This window comes from Narcine bancroftii, chromosome 4 (genome assembly GCF_036971445.1).
Source record: "Narcine bancroftii isolate sNarBan1 chromosome 4, sNarBan1.hap1, whole genome shotgun sequence".
In the NCBI taxonomy this organism is placed as follows: domain Eukaryota; kingdom Metazoa; phylum Chordata; class Chondrichthyes; order Torpediniformes; family Narcinidae; genus Narcine; species Narcine bancroftii.
Genome location: NC_091472.1, coordinates 16,534,220 through 16,548,178, shown reverse-complemented (window position 1 = coordinate 16,548,178; position 13,959 = coordinate 16,534,220). Strand labels below are relative to the sequence as shown.

At 41.1% G+C, this 13,959-nt stretch overlaps 1 protein-coding gene across 7 annotated transcripts in view; it reads left to right on the top strand.

Moving 5' to 3' along the window:
- LOC138760353 (probable methyltransferase TARBP1) overlaps positions 1 to 13,959 on the top strand; it is a 276,950-nt gene that overhangs the window by 128,938 nt on the left and 134,053 nt on the right. For all 7 annotated transcript variants that reach the window (XR_011355556.1, XM_069930829.1, XM_069930827.1 and 4 more), the window contains exons 18-20: positions 3,826 to 4,025; positions 7,544 to 7,615; positions 9,060 to 9,180. Coding sequence is in view for 6 of the 7 variants with exons in the window: in XM_069930829.1 (XP_069786930.1) it covers positions 3,826 to 4,025; positions 7,544 to 7,615; positions 9,060 to 9,180 (393 nt within the window). In the remaining variant the exon portion in view is untranslated. The remainder of the gene's footprint in view (positions 1 to 3,825; positions 4,026 to 7,543; positions 7,616 to 9,059; positions 9,181 to 13,959) is intronic.

The following is a 13,959-nucleotide window of genomic DNA, read 5'->3' as shown; positions in this document are numbered from 1 at the left end:
GAGGCCTATGGGCTGTCGGACCGCCGAATGATCCCCAGCTTCAACAGATGCAAAAACTCCTCCTTCACCACCTGGAGCTTGTCAGGCAGGAGCCAGCGTGCCTTGGCATGAACCAGTGGGCCCTGGGTGGGGATGCGGTGGAACATCCCATGGCGTGGCGAGGCAGCAGAGAACTGGCTTGAGGAGGGTCGGAAACTCGTCCAGGATTTGCTGGAACTCATCTCTGGGCATGCTGATCATGGCCATCTGCGGTTGCTCTGTGCAGGGGGCATCGAGGTGAACGGCCTAGAAAGTATGGATGTCCACCAGGCGCCTACCCCAAATGTCCACCAGACGTCCGTTGGCGAGGAGGAAGTCGGCACCCAGGATGGCGATTGGAAGGGACGAGATGGTGAACTTCCACGAGAACTTTCGTCAGCTGATCTGGAAGTGGACTGTCTTGTCTCCATACGTTCAGATCTCTGTTGCATTGGCCGCACAGAGTGGAGGTCCTCAAGGTCGGTTCCTGGACTCAATGGCCGTGGCCGGGATGACGCTGATCTGGGCCCCAGTGTCAATGAGGAACCGCCGGCCGCTAACTGAGTCCCGCAGGTAGGGGAGGCTGTGTCCTTGGCCAGCCACCTCAGCTATTAACAGTGGCCGGACTGCTCATTTCCCTGGAACGAACAAGGCTGATGACACATCGGAGCCTTGGCTCCCCATTGCTGGTGTTAGAAGCAGAGGCCTGGAGTGGATGCCGTGCCCCTGGTTATGCTCTTAGTGGCCCGTGCAGGGGCCGGATGCTCTACCGCAGCACTAGGGGCGGGCTTGGCGTGTTCATGCCCGTTCTTCGTGACCTGTTCGACCGCCGAGCCCTCCGGGAATCGCTCGAGCCATAGCTCTTGGGCCTTCTGAGCGACCTTCCTCAGGTCGGTAAAGCTCTCTTGGGCCAGTAACGGCTGATTGTCCTCGGACAGATGGTCGAGGAAAATGCACTCGAAGAGTGGGCAGTTGGTGTGATCACCCATGAGCGCGAGCATCTCATCCATCAGCTCCATCGGGGACTTGTCCCCTAGGGCGTCGAGGTGCAGCATCCGAGGGGCTCGCTGGCACCTGGATAGTCCGAGGGATCTGGTGAGCACTCACTTGATGGTCTTATATTTGTCTTCGGCGGGTGGGTGCTGAACGATGTGCAGCACACGTTTGGTGGTGGCCTGGTCCAGGGCGGTGACCACATGGTAGAATTTGGTCATGTTGGATGAAATTTGGCAGAGGTGAAACTGAGCCTCCGCGTGGCCGAATCAAGACTCTGGCTCCTGAACCCAGAATTCAGGCAGCTTGACGGCTATAGCACTGATCCCAGGTTCGCTCATGATGTGTTCAAAGACTTTGAACCAGTCGGGTCACCAATTGTAGCGGCAGCTACACTGCTACTGAAAGAACACACAACCAGACGGGTTGAGCTCAGTGAGCAGAATTGATTAATTGCAGTCTGCTGGGCTAGACTTATACTCTCAGCCCGGACCTAGCTGAGAACCGCGCTGGGGGGCACCGACGTCACCCGGGCATCACGTGGTCCCCCAGCGCGTGCTTCTGAGCCTTGGGCTGAGAAGAAGGGGAAACGCCCCCCCCCCCGACGGCGCCATTTTGGCCGGCTGCCCCGCTGCGTGGATTACAAGTGGGGCCAGTTCGCTTGCCTAGTGGTGTGCAGCCACACGAGATTAATATCCAGAGGCATGAGTGAGCAACAATTCGTGGCATGAATTTAAATTCCAATACGTAATGAGTGGAATTTCATGCATCTTTATTGAGTTCCGGTAACTTTGTAATTTTGGCAAATGAATTTCGTGATGGAAACCTGTTATCTGTGCCTAAAAAAATATTGTTTCAAAAAGAATTTTAATTCTAAATATATGTTTGTATTGCTATATTGTGAATGAAGCTTTAGCCTGTGTGGCACCACCCTAAATCAAAATAAATGCTATCAAGCTTTTACAACAACAGTGATCAAGATTGGGGTTTGAATCCCATGGTGTCTGTAAGGAGTTTGTATGTTCCTCCGTGGGCTCCGGTTTCCTCCCACTGTTCTAAATGTGTGGTGGGGGTGGGGGGGGGGTGGGTGCTGTAGGTCAATTGGAATTAAATCTGGTGGATCATTTGTAGAGTCATGGAGACTCAGATGTAGCATGGAAATAGATTATTTGGCCCATCAAGACTGCACCGAAATCCACCATCTGTTTGACACTAATCCTCCATTAATCCCAGTTTTTATTCTTCCTACATTTCCGTCCATTCCGCCTGGATTCACAAATCTATGCACTATGTACAATTTACAGTGGCCAATTAACCCACCAACCTACGTCTTTGGGATATGGATGGAAACTAAAGCACTGTGGTAAATTTTAAATTTTGACATTTAGCATGGTAACAGGCCCTTTCGGCCTACGAGCCCGTGCTGCCCATTTACACTCAATTAGCCTACAGCCCCTGTAGGTTTTGAACAGTGGGAGTAAACTGGAGCACCCAGAGGAAACCCAAGCAGACTGGGGGAGAACGTACAAACTCCTTACTCAAAGGCCGGTTGTTGATGTGTTAACAGCATTGCAATAACCCTACGCTAACCGTGCCACCCATCTTCTGACGACATGAAAAATGAGAGGTCATTGATAATTAGAGGGGACCTGAGGATAAATGTCTTCACCCAAAGATGAAAGTCAAATGAATGCAGATGCTAGAATCTAAAATATAAACATAAAAACCAAACTGCTGGAAATACTCAGGAGGTAAGGCCATATGTGTAGGCAGAGAATCAGAGACCGATTGAGTATTTTCAACAGTCTCAATTTTATTGTTTTCACCCAAATGGTTGTGTCATCGAGTCGTTTGGCACAGAAACAGACCCTTTGACCAATCATTGTCCGTGCTGACCTTTCTACCCTAATCCCATTTGCCCTCATTAGGATGGTATCCTGTTCCTTTTCTATTTAAGTGCTTGTCAAAATGCTTCTTCAGTTCAGTAAAACCCCTGATATCTGGAATTCAAGCAACAGCAGGCCTCAATCAACTGTCAAAAAAAAATGCAGAAATTAAATAGGTAAAAAAAAACGGACATTTAAAATTGGTGCGCCTCGCCATTGGTTCGCCAAACCACGCAACATGCAATCTTAAGCAACCGAAAAAGTCACTTATCCGGCATTTACCAATCTCCATAGGTGCCGGATACCAAGTATTTTTGCTGTATAATAATCGTATCTGATTAAATCAGCTTCTACCCTTGGTAGGGTAATCAAAAACAAAAGGACATAGGTTTAAGATGAGAGAAAGTCGATTTATAGGGAATCATGAGGTTGGGTGGTTGATGTCAGGAATGGGGTGCCAGAACAGTAGGCGGATTCATAGACAGGAGGACCTTTAAGAGACTTTTAGATACTTAAATATGCAAGATGTGGAAGAATATGGTCCTAATATTGGCAATTGAAGTTAGTGTAGATTGGCAAAAAGATCAGCATGGTCATGGTGTCCTGTTAGGGTCCATATCTGTGTTCCACATCTCCATGATTAGCTGAAATGCAAAAAAAAGATGATGAAGATCTGAAACAAAGACAGAAAATGACTCAATCAGAGACTTATTTAAGAACACGTACTTTGCACATTATCACTGAATATGTCTTTCTGTATTGTGCACAGTTTGTTTACATTTCATTTGTTTATATTTCTTTCTTTTGTATATGTGTCTTTTTCTTGAGTACACTTTACACGACTGATAAGTATGAATCCTACCTGGCCTGCAGGAAAAAGAATCTCGTGTATGTGCCCTGACAATAATTTTGAATTTTCCTTTTGTAGATTATAAGCAAGTTGCTTAAACTTTCGCAAACCAAAACTGGAGTCTTCAATGTATTAATTACTCATTGTTGCCAAACATGGTTGCCTGCTGGTTCTGCCACCACCAGTTCTCTCCAGGATTCTTTCAAGAGTGCTGAAAACCACGTGGATATCTTTGTCGAAGCTTGTTTATTTGGACCCGTTTTTCGGAAAGATCAAAGGTAAAGTGAGGACCTGTTATAAAATTTGATAGAAATTTTCTATCTTGCTGTCAATCATTGTTTTAATGGACAAAGTTTAAGTTATTTCTAGTTAGTTGCTAATTATTTGATAACTAAACTTAAACGATAATCCTCTAGTCCAGGGGTGTCAAACTCAAATTCACGAGGGCCAAAATAAAAACTTGGACTAAGTCGAGGGCCGAACTAAATATTTATTGAAAATTTTCAACAACATCTGCATGTTTTCTCTTCTTTCAACATATGTAATGTTAAACTTTTTCTTATTAAAATAAATGTTTAATAATAGTTTTGGATAAACTCTTTCCAGAAGCATTAACAAATGAGAAATAAAATATTCAATAAATAATATTTCTCTATAGCGGATTTGTCAAATGTTGCTAGTGTGCTGTGGAATAGTAAAATCTGAGGGCTATTGAGAATGTGGGAGAATAACATGATTCCTGAAACAATCAAATGGGTGACTGATTGTGGGCATGAACTCTAGCAGGGTTATTTGCCATGCCCTTTTTCCATTGGTACAGATATCCTTTGATTTGCACACTTTTCAAGTTTTATGCCTAATGAGGTGCAGGACCATTTTTAACCAGAAATATATTTATCACTGTGACATGAAACTATTGGAAGATCGTTTTATCCTGAGATTAAAGTTCATAATACTTACTCAGGCCTGTGTGCGGGAGGGCGGGGTTGCGGGCGATCGGGTTGGACAACGACAGTGCGGGGGCATCGGCTCTCGCTGCAGGGTGGCATCTCGGCGGATCAGCAGCCCCGTCACCGTGAGTCGCGGGTCGGCCTGCGGCAGGGAGGGGGATTGGGCAACGGTCCTGGTGAGGTCAGACCCAAGGCCTCCAGTTCCAGGCGCTGGGAAGCGGCCTTGGCTTCCCCTGACACCGGCCAGGCCCCAAAACCAGAGTCCACGGTGAGACCCTGCAACGTAAACAGAGGAGGTGGGGCCGATTAGCGGGCTGACGCCAATGCATTCTGGGATTTGTTGTATTACTGTGCATGCGCTATACTGGCGCGGCGGCCAGCGGGCCACCTCTAATATATTTTTGAAATGATCTTGCGGGCCAAATATAATTATATCGCGGGCCAAATTTGGCCCGCGGGCCAGAGTTTGACATGTGTGCTTTAGGGTTTTCAGAAGTAATAATCAAATGCAGTAAGTTCCCTATTAACTGGAATTTCAACAACCTCAAGCAACTGGGAAAAAAAAAGAAGAAATAAATAAAAAAATTGAAAATTAAAATAAATAAGAATAATCAAAATTTAAATAAAAATTTTTAAATTTAAAATGTAAATGTCCTCCGAAGTAACACATAAACCTTTGATGAAGATGGGAGAAAATATTCAGCTCGTGGAGTGCCTTGGTTGTTCTTTGCTCAGATAAAGTTATATTTGAATGAAATGGTGTCGCCCAGGATGAAGAGCTGCTTGATGCCGCTCAACGTTGGCTACCTGCTTAGTAAGAGTATCGGTGAGAGGCCTGCTTAGTAGGAGTCTTTATTAGAATATTATTGCTTATTAGGCTTTGGTGAGGTAAACAAAGGTGATGTAGAGTCCTTTGTTTTGTTCTCTGCACTTTTCTTGGAGCTGTCTGAGGGCAAAGACCATGTCAGTAGTTCCTCTGTTTGCGCGAAAGCCGCACTGTGATTCTGGGAGAATATTCTCGGCGACACTAGGTATTATTCTATTTAGTAGAATCCTAGCGAAGATTTTGCTTGCAATGGAGAGCAGCGTGATTCCCCTGTAGTTTGAGCCTTCGACACCGTGAGTAGGAAAGGGCTTTGGCAAATACTAGAGCACCATGGAGGGCCCCCCAAAGTTCCTCAACATGGTTACCCAACTGCACAAAAACCAACAAGGTCGGGTCAGATACATCAATGAGCTCTCTGAACCCTTCTCCGTTAACAATGGCGTGAGGCAAGGCTGCGTTCTCGCACCAACCCTCTTTTCAATCTTCTTCAGCATGATGCTGAAACAAGCCATGAAAGACCTCAACAATGAAGATGCTGTTTACATCCGGTACCGCACGGATGGCAGTCTCTTCAAACTGAGGCGCCTGCAACCTCACACCAAGACACAAGAGCAACTTGTCCGTGAACTACTCTTTGCAGACGATGCCGCTTTAGTTGCCCATTCAGAGCCAGCTCTTCAGCGCTTGGCGTCCTGTTTTGCGGAAACTGCCAAAATGTTTGACCTGGAAGTCAGCCTGAAGAAAACTGAGGTCCTCCATCAGCCAGCTCCCCACCATGATTACCAGCCCCTCCACATCTCCATCGGGCACACAAAACTCAAAACGGTCAACCAGTTTACCTATCTCGGCTGCACCATTTCATCGGATGCAAAGATCGACAACGAGATAGACAACAGACTCGCCAAGGCAAATAGCGCCTTTGGAAGACTACACAAAAGAGTCTGGAAAAGCAACCAACTGAAAAACCTCACAAAGATTAGCGTATACAGAGCCGTTGTCATACCCACACTCCTGTTCGGCTCCGAATCATGGGTCCTTTACCGGCATCACTTACGGCTCCTAGAACGCTTCCACCAGCGTTGTCTCCGCTCCATCCTCAACATTCATTGGAGCGACTTCATCCCTAACATCGAAGTACTCGAGATGGCAGAGGCCGACAGCATCGAATCTACGCTGCTGAAGATCCAACTGCGCTGGGTAGGTCACGTCTCCAGAATGGAGGACCATCGCCTTCCCAAGATCATGTTATATGGCGAGCTCTCCACTGGCCACCGAGACAGAGGTGCACCAAAGAAGAGGTACAAGGACTGCCTAAAGAAATCTCTTGGTGCCTGCCACATTGACCACCGCCAGTGTGCTGATATCGCCTCAAACCGTGCATCTTGGTGCCTCACAGTTCGGCGGGCAGCAACCTCCTTTGAAGAACACCGCAGAGCCCACCTCACTGTCAAAAGACAAAGGAGGAAAAACCCAACACCCAACCCCAGCCAACCAATTTTCCCCTGCAACCGTGTCTGCCTGTCCCGCATCGGACTTGTCAGCCACAAACTAGCCTGCAGCTGACGTGGACATTACCCCTCCATAAATCTTTGTCCATGAAGCCAAGCCAAAGATTGCTTATTAATAAGGCTTTAACTGTAAGCTTGGGGGAGGGAGGGTTAATTATCTATAATGTTATTGTTCGTATTTTGGGCATTTCTGTGGAGATACAGCGAAAATTAAATGTTTTCAAAGAATATGATTGAAAATAATGTAAGATTCTTTAAGGTTTATATGTTCACACAAGTGAAGTTTGTCCAGTGTAATTATGGTACAGTAATTTTATTTTTTTTAACTGTTTATTCTTAATGCTGGTGTATTAGTTAGACTTTGTAAGAGTGAGTCACTAGCAAACCAGAAAATTCGCATCTACCAATCCCCATATCGGGGATTTTTACTGTATATTTGTTCTGTTCATATGTAGTAAATTATGGTTGTTTTTCACTGGGTTTAAATAGTCACTTCTGTTTTTTCCACTTAGGCTTATACAAGATGTACACACATATATCGAACTATTGGGAAGTGATTGTGCAGCTAACGAGGCAACTGATAGGTAAGGGAATTATTTGCCCACTGAAATACTTTTACAGGTGAGCAGGGAAGGGATCATTTGGATGATACTTTGTGAATATGGAAAATGCTCATCTTTTTGGCCCTTGCACAAAGTGCTGCTCTGTCAGTTTTCAGATTTATGGGCAGAGTATGTGCATGATATCCCATATAACTGAGATTCCTTTTTCCTGCAGATTGACTACTAACTGATATTGTACACAGCATAAAACATGTAAATAAACAGATAACAATTGTAAACGAACTGACTGTGCAATATAGAGAGATCAAAAAGAAAATCAATAAAGTGCACAATTAAGTGTCCTTAAATGAATCTCTGATGGAGTTTGTCATTGAAGATTCTGATGGTGGAGGGGTAGTAGCTGTTCCTGAACCTGGTGGTGTAAGTCTTGTGGCACCCCTACCCAGTGTTTGCTGGGCGGTGGGGGGGTCTTTGACAATTGCTGCTGCTCTCCGATGGCAGTGATCTCTGTAGATGCACTCAATAGTGGGGAGCTTTACACTCAGGGATATGGTATCCTCAATGATGCAGCCGGACAGCACACTTTCTACCACACCTCTGTAGAAATTTGCCAGGGTTTCTGGTGTCATACCAAACCTCCGCAAACTCCTGAGGAAGTAGAGGTGCTGACATGCTTTCCTCAAGGTGCCATTGGTGCGTTGGCTCCAGGAAAGATCCCCTGAGATAGTGACTCCCAAGAACTTAAATTTACTCATCTTCTCCACCTCTGATCCCCCAATGATCTCTGGATTGTAGACCTCTGGCTTTCCCTTCCAGGTCAACAATCAGCTCCTTAGTTTTCTGACATTGAGTTCAAGGTTGTTGTTACACCATTCAGCCAAGTCAGCTCTAGTGACTCAGGTTTATTCCCAACTTTTACTGCTGGCTATGTGAGGTTTGGTTGTTCCTCTTTGACAGTATTACTGCTCCAGTTTCCTCTGTACATCCCAAGGACGCACCGTTAGTAAAATGACCCTGAATGGATGGATAATCGGAGACTTGGGGGTGGAGGGGGTTGAGACGCAGTGTTGATTTTTCCCATGCACTAACTGCAACAGTTAATAATTATCTATCCTTTGATATTTATGTTTTTTTTGTCTTAGCTTATTGTGGTTATTTAATTTATACTATTGTATGTGGTGCATCTGTGTGACTGCAGCAGGAAGAATTTTGTGTATCATCCCTTCCTGTTTTTCCTGTGTACTTATGTATAAGACATTAAATTCTCATCATCATGTATTGATGGATGGCCTGTAAAACAAAATCAAAATGTAAATGCAGTTGGAATAATTGGATTTATGATTTTCCTTGAGTGAAGTTGTTTCTAGATTAAACAGTAGCAATCTGATAAGCCGTTACCAAGACTGTCATAAATCATCTCGATAACTTTTAAAAATAGTTTCTTTTTCACTTTATTCTCTTGCAGTGAAAACCGTGACGATCAATCCGTACGAATATGGGCCATTAATTTCCTCTGTCAATTGAATGGATCAAATTTATTGCACAAGAAATTCATGGAAAATCTGGTCTGCAAGCTTCTTGAAAAGGTATTTTTTTATTTTCTCTTGTGTTATCCTGCTGTACATAGTACTAGCATAAAACTTTTACCAGCATCAACGATTCTTTACAAAGTATTGCATCTTGGTAGGAAGTAAGGAATGATTCAACATCATAGCAGATTAACATTGGAACAGGAAAAATTAGGATAATATCTGATCTGTTTATGGAATGCATAAATAATTTAAAAAATGTGTGTTATTGAAAATCTATTTTTAAAATTTTTTAGTCCAATAGCGGCCAAAAAGCAAAAAAAAAAGCCAATGGCCTTCATTGCTAGAGGGATTGAATTTAGGAGAAAAGAGTTGATGCTGTAAGTATACAAGGTACTAGTGAGGCCGCATCTGGAGTACTGCATGCAGTTCTGGTCTCCTTATTTTTTTTAATTAAAAAAAAAATTTTCACACTATGAACCATATTAATCAAAATACACACAAACATTTCCCTCTTGAATATAAGCAGTCTCATTTTCTCGCCTTTTTTCCCCCCTCCCTTCCCTCCCTCCTTCCCACCCCCCTCCAAACCCATTAAATGTTCAACATGTATAATACAATAAACCCATTAAACAATGTCATCACACAATGAAAATAAACAAGAAAATTGTGTCATCTACTTTTACACACTGGACCAGGTCATTTTGTCTTCTTCTCATTCAATCATTTTAGGGAGTGGAGGTCCGTGGTAGGACTTCTCTGTTGTGTTCCACGTACAGTTCCCAAATTTGTTCAAATAATGTGACTTTATTTTTTAAAGTATATGTTATTTTTTCCAATGGAATACATTTATTTATTTCCATGTACCATTGCTGTATTCTCAGGCTCTCTTCTGATTTCCAGGTTGACATTATACATTTTTTTGCTACAGCTAAGGCGATCATAATAAATCTTTTTTGCGCTTCATCCAGTTTAAGGCCTAATTCTTTACTTATATTACTTAGAAGAAAGATCTCTGGATTTTTTGGTATGTTGCTTTTTGTGATTTTATTTAATACCTGATTTAGATCTTCCCAAAACTTTTTCACTTTCTCACATGCCTAAATTGCATGTACTGTTGTTTCCGTTTCCTTCTTACAGCGAAAACATCTGTCTGATAATGTTGGATTCCATTTATTTAACTTTTGGGGCGTGATATATAGCCTATGTAACCAATTATATTGTGTCATGCGTAACCTCGTATTTATTATATTTTTCATAGTTCCAGAGCATAACTTTTCCCATATTTAATTTTTTATCTTTATGTTTAAATCTTTTTCCCACTTTTGTTTGGGTTTATAGCTTATTTCATCATTTTCTTTCTCTTGCAGCTTGATGTTCATGTTTGTTATAAATCTTTTAATTATCATTGTGTCTGTAATCACATATTCAAAGCTGCTTCCTTCTGGTAATCTCAGTCTGCTTCCCAATTTGTCCTTTAAGTGGGTTTTCAGCTGGTGGTATGCAAACATTGTACCATGAGTTATTCCATATTTGTACTTCATTTGTTCAAATGATAATAAATTATTTCCCAAAAAGCAATTTTCTATTCTTTTAATTCCTTTTCTCTCCTATTCTCTAAAGGAAAGGTTATCTATTGTGAAAGGGATTAGCTGATTTTGCATTAATAATAATTTTGGTATTTGGTAATTTGTTTTTTTTTCCTTTCTATGTGAATCTTCTTCCATACATTGAGTAAATGGTGCAGTACTGGTGAACTTCTATATTGCACCAGTTTTTCATCCCACTTATAAAGAATATGTTCTGGTACCTTCTCCCCTATTTTATCTAGCTCTATCTTGGTCCAATCTGATTTTACCTTGTTTGATAAAAATCTGATAAATAGCTTAATTGTGCTGCTCTATAATAATTCTTAAAGTTTGGTAGCTGCAAACCACCTTGTTTGTACCATTCGGTTAATTTATCTAGCGCTATCCTCAGTTTCCCCCCTTTCCATAAGAATTTCCTTATTATTCTCTTTAGTTCATTGAAGAATTTCTCTGTTAAGGGAATTGGTAACGATTGAAATAGGTATTGTATCCTTGGGAAGATATTCATTTTAATGCAATTTACCCTCCCTATCAGTGTTAGTGGCAATTCCTTCCAATGTTCTGAGTCATCTTGTAATTTCTTCATTAATAGCTGATAATTTAATTTGTATAGGTGGCCTAAATTATTATCCAATCTAATACCTAGGTATCGGATTGCCTGTGTTTGCCATTTAAATGGTGATTCTTTTTTAAACTCTGTGTAATCTGCACTATTCATTGGCATCTCTTCACTTTTATTTGCGTTGATCTTGTACCCCGATATTTCTCCATATTCCTTCAATTTCTTATGTAGTTCTTTTATTGATAATTCTGGTTTTGTTAAGTATACTATGATGTCATCTGCAAATAAACTGATTTTATATTCTTTCTCCTTTATTTTTATCCCTTTTATTTTATTTTCTGTTCTTATCAGTTCTGCCAATGGTTCTATTGCTGAAGCGAACAGTGAGGGAGATAGCGTACATCCCTGCCTAGTTGACCTACTTAATTTAAATTGGTTCGATATATGTCCATTTGCTGTCACCTTCGCCAATGGTCCCTTATATAATGCTTTAATCCAATTAATATGTTTTTCTGATAGGTTGAACCTCTGTAATACTTTGAATAAATAATTCCATTCTACCCTGTCAAAGGCTTTCTCTGCGTCTAAAGCAACAGCCACTGTTGGTATCTTATTTCCTTGTACTGCATGGATTAAGTTAATGAACTTACAAACATTGTCCATTGTTCGTATTTTCTTAATAAATCCAGTTTGATCTTGATTTACTATTTTTGGTACACAGTTGGCCAATCTATTTGCTAATAGTTTTGATATTATCTTATAATCTGAAGTAGAGATATTGGTCCATATTATGCTGGTGTTAGTGGATCTTTCCCTGTCTTTGGTATTACTGTAATTATTGCTGTTTTACATGAATCTGGCGGCAAGTTTTGTGTTTCTTCTATCTGGTTCATTACTTCCTGGAGAGGAGGAATTAATAACTCTTTAAATGTTTTATGGAATTCTATTGGGGGTCCATCCTCTCCAGGCACTTTATTGTTTGGTAGCTTTTTTAATATATCTTATATTTCCTCTATTTCAAATGGTTTTATCAATTTGTTTTGCTGCACTTCTTGCACTTTCGGTAGTTCAATTTTAGCTAAAAAGTAATCTATTTTGTCTTTCCCTTCGTTCTCAGTTCGATGTAATTATTCATAGAATTCCTTAAAGTTTTCATTGATCTCTGTTGGGTTATATGTAATTTGTTTGTCCTTTTTCCTTGATGCCAATACCATTCTTTTAGTTTGTTCTGTCTTAAACTGCCAAGCTAGTATTTTGTGTGTTTTTTCTCCTAGCTCATAATACTTCTGTTTTGTCTTCATTATGTTCTTCTCTACCTTGTATTTTTGTAGTGTTTCATATTTCATTTTTTTGTCCACCAATTCTCTTCTTTTTGTTGTATCTTCCCTTATTGCTAATTATTTTTCTGTACTTGCTATTTCCCTTTCCAGCTGTAATATTTCCCGATTGTAGTCCTTCTTCATCTTAGTTACCTAACTTATTATCTGCCCTCTGACGAACGCTTTCATTGCATCCCATAGTATAAATTTATCTTTCACTGATTCCGTATTTATTTCAAAGTATATTTTAATTTGGCGCTCAATTAATTCTCTAAGTTCCTGTCTTTTAAGTAGCATGGAGTTTAATCTCCATCTATATATTCTTGGTGGGATGTCCTCCATTTCTTTTGCTAATAACAGGGGTGAATGATCAGATAACAATCTAGCTTTATATTCCATTTTCCTAACTCTCTCTTGGATATGGGCTGACAACAGGAACAGGTCAATCCTTGAGTATGTTTTATGTCTACTCGAATAATATGAGTATTCCTTCTCCTCTGGGTGTTGCCTCCTCCATATATCCAAAAGTTGCATTTCCTGCATTGATTTAACCATAAATTTGGCAACTTTGTTCTTTTTGCTAGTCTTTTGTCCAGTTTTATCCACCTTTGGGTCCAAATTAAGGTTAAAATCCCCTCCTATCAATATATTCCCCTGTGTATCTACAATCTTCAAAAAAATATCTTGCATAAACTTTTGATCCTCTTCATTAGGTGCATGTATATTGACCAAATTCTGAATATATCTGACACTTTATCATTACATATCTCCCTGCCGGATCTATTATTTCCTCCTCTATTTTGATTGGTACATTTTTATTGATTAATATAACTACACCTCTGGCTTTTGAATTATATGATGCTGCCGTTACGTGCCCTACCCAGTCTCTCCTTAATTTATTATGTTCCTCTTCAGTTAGATACGTTTCCTGCATGAATGCTATATCTATTTTTTCTTTTTTCAGTAAATTTAATAGCCTCTTCCTTTTGATTTGGTTATGTATTCTATTAATATTTATAGTCATATAGTTCAACATGGCCATCTCATACTCTGTTTACACCTCATTTCACTTCCTCGCCACCACCTTTCCTCTTTTCCCCATTTCCATCTCTCAGTTTTGGTCTCCTTACTTGAAGAAGAATATACTGGCTTTGGAGGTGGTGCAGAGGAGGTTCATCAGGTTGATTCGAGAGATGAAGGGGGTTAGCTTGTAAGGAGAGATTGAATCATTTGGGACTGTACTCACTGGAATTTAGAAGAATAAGAGGGGATCTTATAGAAACAAAATTTTGAAAAACATAAATAAGATAGAGGTAGGTAAGTTGTTTCTACTGGTGGGGGAGTTCAGAACTAGGGGACATAGCCT